We start from the raw sequence: 8,677 nt of genomic DNA on the forward strand, positions 1-8,677 counted from the left end.
TAAAACATATCTTAATTACACCACCAAATATAAGTCAGTTTTTATAGTACACATACAAGAAAACAAAATGTAAAATATGTTTTATCTGGAATTAAACAAAAACGGGTAAATAAAAAGGTCCTCAACTTCCATACATTCCATTTCTGTCCTGCCCATGCTGTGAAAAATAAAGTACTGGAATAAAAAGCTGCCACTAGGGTGTGAAACATCAGCTGATGAACGAGCTGTCCTGAGATGGCCACACGCCTGCCAGCCCACTGCTGGGGGACTGACATCTCCGCGTTGGTGTCCCTTTTTGCAGTTAACTGAGTATTTCATTGCATCGTCTCAGTTTTATTTGAGAGATGAGTGGAAACTGAAAAATGAAACTGCTGACACTAGTGGAAATAAGCATCAGTCTCAAAATTTAATGCAACTAATTCAATGGTGGAAATCAAAGGTTCCTCGGGGCGGCCGGGTGGCTCAGTTGGTTAGAGCACGAGTTCTGAATGACAAGCTTGCTGGTTCGAGTCCCACACGAGCCAGTGAGCTGCGCCCTCCACAACTAGATTGAAGACAATGGGCCAGATGGCTCAGTTGGTTAGGGTGTGAGCTCTGAACAACAGGGTTGCCGGTTCACTTCCCACATGGGATGGTGGGCTGTGCCCCCTGCAACTAAAGATTGAAAATGGCAACTGGACTTGGAGCTGAGCTGCACCCTCCACAACTAGACTGAAGGACAGCGACTTGGAGCTGATGGGCCCTAGAGAAACACATTGTTCCCCAATATTCCCCAATAAAATTTATATGTATTAAAAAAAAAAACATCAAAGGTCCCACAAAAAGTGATTCTTGAATTTCAACTGGATGTTTGCTGGACTTATTGGGTCAACTGTTTCCTCCACCGGAACAAAAGTCATGTGTACAAAATGCTGGAAATATAACCAAAGATACATCTTCTTACATGAAGATCTATAAAAATCAAGTTGTTATGATTTTTTAAAAAGATTTCTGGTATTTGGAATCTCCCCTTTCCATCTTCTAAGAACTCAGTATGTACAAATTAAAATTTGACATGTAAACTTTCATGTATATTTTGCTTACCTTGTATACCAAGTGTACAAAATTAGTTAAGACAATGTATCACTTGAATAGTTTTTTATAAATTATTAGCTATCAAAAAAGTACAAGTTTAGAATTAATTAGGTCCTACGACACTTGAGAATAAATATATATATAAAGTAAAGCTACATGATAAACAATGCCACGACCCAGTTGTTTATCTCCAATAAATAAATAGGTAAAATAAAATCATTTACGACAATAAAATTAATGATTTATAGACCACTCCTGCAAGATATAGCAGCTGCACTTTTAAAAAAGGAGAGGAAGGCCTCCTTTAAAGAAGTATCTTTTCAACCCCAAATAACTACGGGAACAAGGAAAAATGAACGATAGGCCCTCTGACCCGAACTACCACCACATTTTCTCTCACAAAAATTGGCCGAAGATACTGTATTAAAGAAACAGTTAAAGACACACACACACCTCAGGTGTTCCAGTTACCGGCGAAAGTTTCTTTTGATGATTTTCTTGCTGTTCCTCTTCCAAAATGCTCTCACTGGTGTCACTGTGAGTGGCCTCTTCACAGCTGATGCTCCTCCAAAGGCCACGTCGGTCATCGAGGTCGGCGGCACTGCTCTCACTGGTGTCACTGCAAACACTGTCTTCTCTGCTGCGAGACTTCAGGATGGACTTCCGAGGGACATATTCTCCATTCACAAGATCAACAAAAACTCTACACACCACAGACACTCGCTTTAGGTAATGCTCAGACGGAGGAGAAACTGGTAACAACCTTTGAAATCTTTTCTAGCACTTAACCTGAAATGCTGTATTCAAACTTACATCTCAAAGTTTCACAATCAAAATAATTTCATACTCTGACATCTTTTATATTATTTTTAAAAATATTTTTTGGCCCAATAAAATATAGCACTATTTATAAACACGTTCTGGGTAACAACAGCTTGATTTGCCAAAATTCTACATGTAATTAGACCTACTTAGAAGATAGTAATTTTCCCTATTTTACAAACATGGGTCATGAAACAGCAGGTATTGTCAAGCGATACCTTCTCAACAAATAACACAGCAAAAACTGGGCTGCACCCTTAACCTCCACCCTTGCCAAGCACTGTCACAGCGTGTAGGACAGCGCTGCCCCAAGTCACAAAAACACACTTTCACTTCCCAAGTTAACACACACGTTTGACTCCATCGACTGGGAACGATCAACTGGGAACGTTTTAAAGGTACCAGCCAAAGGGGGGGCCGGGAGAACCCGAGTGCCCACTGCTCTGTGGCTGTGCAGCTGTAGTGGGAGCCCTCAAAAACGAAGCTCTCAGAGCACCCCCCTGCTGAGTGTGAGGCCACTTGCCCTGCACTCATTCAGATGCAAAAGAGGGCAGGGACCGGCAGGTGGCTGGGACGGCAGGTGGCTGCGTGGCCCACTGCTCCACTCACCTGTAAATGTCGGCAGGCGTCCTGATGGTGGGCAGCTCCTGGGAACAGTGACCACCGCCTGAGCTGTTTTTTCGTTTACGTTTGGCTTCTTCTTTCTTTTCACTGAATTTTAAAGTGGTATTTTTTCCAGTATTTATTCGGACCTAAAAATTTTACAGCAAACAGTTACAATCCTTTTGAGAAATTAAATCAAGGCCAAAATGAAAATCAATAAACTCTGTAATTAAAGAAATAATAGTAAGGGAAACAGTTTAAATTTTTGACACCAAAATGATGTGTACTATCAAAGAGGGTTAAAAAGTCCTCACCTTAACATACTTTTACAGCATTAATTTACATGTTCTTCAATGGCCAATTCTAGTCTTCGGTGACTTTATCATTATACAGAAAGTAAAACACGGTGACCCTTAAACAACATGAATGTGAACCGTGCAGGTCCACTTACTTACATGTGCATTGTTTCAATAATTATATTGGAAAACTTTTTGGAGATTTCCTTACTACCGTGAAGAAATTGTATCGAGGACACTAGGCTGCCATAAAGCAATCAGACTGCTGCTTTGTTATCAACGTACAAATCATTATACCTGTAAATACGAATTTCTTTTTCACATTATCTTCATTTTTGATGTCTAGCGTTAGTAATACGTACCTATAACATCTAGTGTTTCGTATCGTGTAAGACAATACTGAGGCAGGTACTGACAGACGACTCGTGATAAACAGATGACGGAAACTGTACGCTACTGTAAATGTTTTCTGTATGACTGGCTGAATAGCATTTTCTTCTCTCAGCTTACTTTATTGTAAGAACACAGTATATAACACATATAACAGACAAAATATGTGTTAATCGACTGCTTATGTTATCGGTAAGGCTTTCATTCAGGCTATTAGTAGGTAAGTGTTTGGGGAGTCAGACATTATAAACGGATTTTTGACCGTGCATGGGTCGGTGCCCCTAACCCCACGTTGTTCAAGGGTCAACTGTACATTTAAACTAAATGCTGTTTTCATTTTAAGCTTTTACATCACTCCATTACTTTTTGATATATATTTTTGGCTTAAATCATGCATCTCAAAACAAAGAGCACAATTAACCAAAAGAAATATTCTGTAAAAATATAAGCTTTAAGTCATAAAAGCAATACCAGGTAAGGCTTAAACTATTTAGAATTTATTAAATACCTCATTTTTAGAAATCAAACTAAAAACCAACACCATTCAGGACTAACATATTACTCTTCTCTCCCTACTACTCGGCATTCCATATTAATGACTGCTCTTCCTATATCACTCTTATAAATATTATTTATTCTTCCCCTTTTATCGAACTGAAAATGGGGAAAAAAATTAAGCCCGAAGAAAGAACCGGCAAACAAACTTTTTTTCTAGCTCATCAGTCAGTTTTTCTTAAAGAATTCAGGAGACGCTCCCTCTCTCTGAAGCCTCAGACTGTCAAAGGACATGTAATTATTCTACTTCATATTAGAGCAGGGTAGCTTACAGGACCTGAGAAATACCAGCTATGTACCAACCATGACAGGCAGAGGACTGATACAGGCACCCCTTCCGGGGACCCTTGGTGAGGGAGCAGCAAACCCAGACAAAGGAGTCCCCGTCCTGTCCCAGCCACGCCACGGGCTCTTGGGCCTTACGTTTCCTGGAGAAAGCGAATTAGAGGGACAAATGCCCGATAGCTGCTTAGAGCACACGTGAGGAGCTGAGAGACGGCAAGGAAGGGGTTAAGGCAGTCTGTCCTTCCTGCAACCAGCACCAACCTGCTTCTATCAGTTTTAAATACTGGGATCCTACAATATGTACAGAGGGAACAAAAGGTCTTTTGACACTAAAGAAAAGCTTAAAAACCCTGTACTCTTAGAAGATGTCTCCAGTAACCCCCAGCTCTGAAATGCCAAAATTCTAAAGTCATGATTGCCCACAGATGTTTATATTTACTTTGTCAGAAAAGGAGCTAATTTTTACTTCCTCCTAAATCTTTCCATTTTGCTCATGACGCTCCTATTCATTTTATGCCCACACAGAAAACAACAACCTGGTCTAATTAAACATTTAACTAATGCAGTCACTTTCAAACATCCTAAATACACCAAAATGCCCACAATGTAATTAACTCTAGAATTCTTAAAAAAAACTTTTTGAATGAAGGACAGACAGGTATAGTTACAGTAGTTGCTGCTCAAATTTGATTCCCTTCCAGACCCCGAACAATTTGAACCCTATAGCAGCTTCAGAAAACAATGGCACAATCCCAGCTAACTCTGTAAATTTATTCTTTCCTTTTTCTTTTTACAGAAATTGGTCACAACAAGAGGCAAAAGATGGATTGTCTGTTTGGCACTTTTAACAATATTAATTAATCACTGTTAATACTGTTCTTTTAAAGAATATTGTAGATGATGTTTAATTTTCAAGTTATATGCAAAATTAGGAAAGTTAAAAGTATACAAACCCTCTTAGGCTCAACAGTATGAGAAAAATATATTGTTGGTACAGAAGTCTCTCCAAGCCCTAGAGCATCACGGACATTTTCGTTTTCATCGTCACCATCACCATCATCTTCATCACTGTGACAGGCATCCGAACCATTCACTGAACACTTGTGCTGACTAGTCACTGGAGCCCTAAGCAGCTCTGGAGCGTCCCTGGGACGACCGCTGGGAGTACCGGAGTCTGCTCTTTCATTCCCCACATGCCCATGTATGTTCTGCTCCTCCTTCTCCTCTTCAGAAGATGTTGTGTCTTCTCCATTTGCAATCACAGCATCAGGCTTACTAGGAAAGAAAAAGGGAAAATTAACAAGATCTAACAAACACAATAGAATTTTACGTATTCTCGTTTCAGTTCATTTCAATGGATAAAAAAGATTTTGAGTAGGATTTTTTTAAACTAGAATTCTAGGTTAATAAAAATGTTCTGAAATAAACAGAAAAACATCAGTTCCTATGCTAAGTCTGTATATTGCAGTTATTCACATATAAGTAGAATATAGATGCTTTTTTATCTTTGCAAGGAAGATACTGGCTATACAAAATATAAGTACAATACAAATAATACTATCAGAAAGTTTTAAGAAATGCATAGAGAATACGTATCTCTATTTAAAGATCAGAAATTAAAACCACAGAACATGAACACATTCTTATTTTCTATTTCTATACTCAGAACATTTTACAAGCACGTATTATTGTAATTTTAAAAAATAAAGGACTTATACATATGCACATAAATGTAATTATATTTATATACGTACATACATGCACATTTTTCATGCTTCGTTCTACAAAGGATTTGTGGACCTTATAAAAATAAAAAACCATATGCAATAGAACCGAAATAATATCATGCAAAAAAGGAGAATCATGACCAAGAAAATCACAAGATTCGAAACTGAGTTTAAATAATGAAATTGTATCAGTTAATCAAAAAGACCAAAGAATTTATAGGTGAAATGGTAGGGAGGAAACATCCTTTGTGCTTCATGCGCTGTTTTTCACAGAAACTAATTACTGCATACGGTACATCATTTAAGCGAAATGAGATGGGAGCCTCTGTAGTAACAGATTTCACTGAGCACTTTCCCAGTGGTGAGTGAGTGCTAACGTGGATTTCACACAGCAGTCTGGGAAAGTTTTTCATATACATAACTACCTGACCAGATTACAAACTGCCTGCTCAATAAACAGGAAAGTTTGCACAGCAAAGCAAGGATAAACATTTTACAGTAACAAACTTAAATTCAAAGCAAATTTTTCTTTTTAACAAGTTATTCAAGCATACAATATTACCCTGGCTATAGCATAAAAATACTTCATTTAAAATGTAATGTAATATATCAAAATCCATAATTATTATAAGTCACCTACTGGTTTATCTCAGGACTTCATTGTATAAAGTACGGCTGACGTCTTGGAATGAATGCCATAGGGATACTGATTTTGAGCATCTCTGTACACACACACGGACGGGCATGTGCATGAACACAGCCCAAAAAGAAAATCTAGAGAATTCACATTTATTTTAGGGTGACAGGATTGTTGAAGTTTTAATATATTACGCTTTTCTGTATTTTCTTCAATGAGCACATATTATTTTATTAATGAGGAAAAAGATTAGTAAGGCACTGTGTATGGAAACAAATTCTCTTGGAAGGATAGTTCGTCATTAGGTACCTGTCAAGTTCGCCCAGCAATTCTTCTTGTCTCTCCAGTTCTTCAAGTCGAGCCCACAGCCCCTCGTCAGCAAGCAAACCCTTGGATTGTACATCATTTGCAAAATCTGCTTCAAAAATATCTGAAGTTTTGGGTTTGGAGTGAGGTTTGTGAGCAATTCGGTGCTTTGCTATTTTTTAAAAAAGGAAAGATATGGCTGTTAACAGTCCATTTCAAAAAGGTACCAGCCTAGCCTTAGAGAGACTTTCTTACGAAGCAAGGGGACGGTGAGGCAGAGATTTTTAACTCCAGGATACCGTCTCTTAGAATCTTGCCACTGGACGTGCGGCCCTATGGCCAGCAGCCCTGTCCCTGGAGAACATTTTTGAGACACAGACTCTCATGGCCTCCCGGGTCCTGCTGAGTCACAGTCTGTGTTTTAACAAGAGCCCAGAGGATTCACATGCACACTAACGGTTGTGAAGAGCTGCCTGAGAATTTCAAAAACGCATAAGCAGAAATGACGCCAACGCACCCCAGTTAGAACGCAGAAGTCAGCATAAGCAGTACCCATCTTCCCACCTTACTCAAGAGAGTTCAGCTACTAAAGGAACGCATTAGAGCCTTGTCACAGGGTACTGTCACCTCCGAGGCACTGCCAAGCACGAATACCCTAGGAGGAACCTACGGAGGATAATCCCTGGAAAGTTCCACTGTAATTTTATATGTATGAATATTTCTACTTTTAAAATTGCTTTATCTTATTTGTAATCCTCTGTGAGTGCAGGAGATAGATAAACTCTGAACTCAAACCTATCTGCTTTTCATTGGGGAAAAAAAAATGTATAGCAAATTAAAGCTTTGCAGAAGGAGCTGGGAAGAAACCTAAAACGCTGTTACAGGACTCGGCACTGACAGATGACCTCCATCATATATTCAAATTTATAACAGTTTTCTAAATTTGAAAATATCAAAATTATGTTTCATAGCCTATTCTCTGGAACTATTATTGACAAAACAGTATTAACAAGTTTTAAATTTCAGACCTGTAAATTACATAAATCTTTCATTGGTCACCACAAACAAAAATTATAAATTGTTTTTCGACTCTTTAACTTTAATAAATGTCTCCTTTATTTCACCTTCTAAAGCCACTTGTGATGCCACGTCAGGAGAGATGGCATGGCTAGAATATGGCTTCTGAAATTATCTCTATTTCAACCATTAAATTTTCTTCAGGTTGAATTACTAAAATAGGAGCTTTATCAAAATTAATGTGAAAAGTAACAGTTTTCTACAGTAGCAAAGTATAGACCATTTTAGTAACTGTAAATTTTTCACTACTGTAACACTTTACAACTGTGGGGAACCACTGCCTTTCTACAAATAAACCAAACACATAACCTGTCCTAGGCAAGGGAAGGCTGTGTGACGAGCCTGAGCACCCATGTCGGGAAGCCGCTGCAGGCAACCGGAAACGCAGGCTCGGACATGCTCAAAGGCCAGTCACTCTCTTCCCAACACACCATCTGAGCTAGTGTTAAAAGGAGACGAACTAGCAAAAGATACATTATGACTTGACCAAGGGCAAAGCCCAGCTTAGGAGCAGATCCATGCACAGAACACGCATCTTCTGAGTTTTAAATGTTTGGATCGTTCAACAACCTGGAAGGAAGCCGTGTGAACTCACCACATAAACAGATGAATCAGTCAGGAATCAAGTTTTTCATCAAAAGCTATATATCTATCTATTAATGTTTTATATTTTAAAATATATTAAAATACATAAGTTTTATATCAAAATTATAAAAATTGATTATAAAATTAATGAACAAATGGAAGATGTCTGCATCTGATAAATTAAAAAGTATCATATAATATAATCCCAAATATCTCACAGAAAATTCCTTGAAATTCAACACAACTGGCAAATGCTATAAAACCATCTTATTGCTTACCTTTAAATTCGAAGTCACTTTTAATTTCTTCTCTTATGTCAA

At 38.2% G+C, this 8,677-nt stretch overlaps 1 protein-coding gene across 1 annotated transcript in view; it reads right to left on the reverse strand.

The window, feature by feature from the left end:
• The window catches only part of URI1 (URI1 prefoldin like chaperone), a 59,018-nt gene that overhangs the window by 3,090 nt on the left and 47,251 nt on the right, over positions 1–8,677 (reverse strand). Inside the window, exons 6-10 of the mRNA XM_033128841.1 lie at positions 8,636–8,677; positions 6,699–6,867; positions 4,979–5,300; positions 2,506–2,648; positions 1,528–1,777 (exon numbers count right to left, since the gene is read on the reverse strand). The exon at positions 8,636–8,677 is cut by the window's right edge and continues 16 nt beyond it. Of these exons, the coding sequence (XP_032984732.1) occupies positions 1,528–1,777; positions 2,506–2,648; positions 4,979–5,300; positions 6,699–6,867; positions 8,636–8,677 (926 nt within the window). The remainder of the gene's footprint in view (positions 1–1,527; positions 1,778–2,505; positions 2,649–4,978; positions 5,301–6,698; positions 6,868–8,635) is intronic.

This window comes from Rhinolophus ferrumequinum, chromosome 15 (assembly GCF_004115265.2).
Source record: "Rhinolophus ferrumequinum isolate MPI-CBG mRhiFer1 chromosome 15, mRhiFer1_v1.p, whole genome shotgun sequence".
Classification (NCBI taxonomy): Eukaryota; Metazoa; Chordata; class Mammalia; order Chiroptera; family Rhinolophidae; genus Rhinolophus; species Rhinolophus ferrumequinum.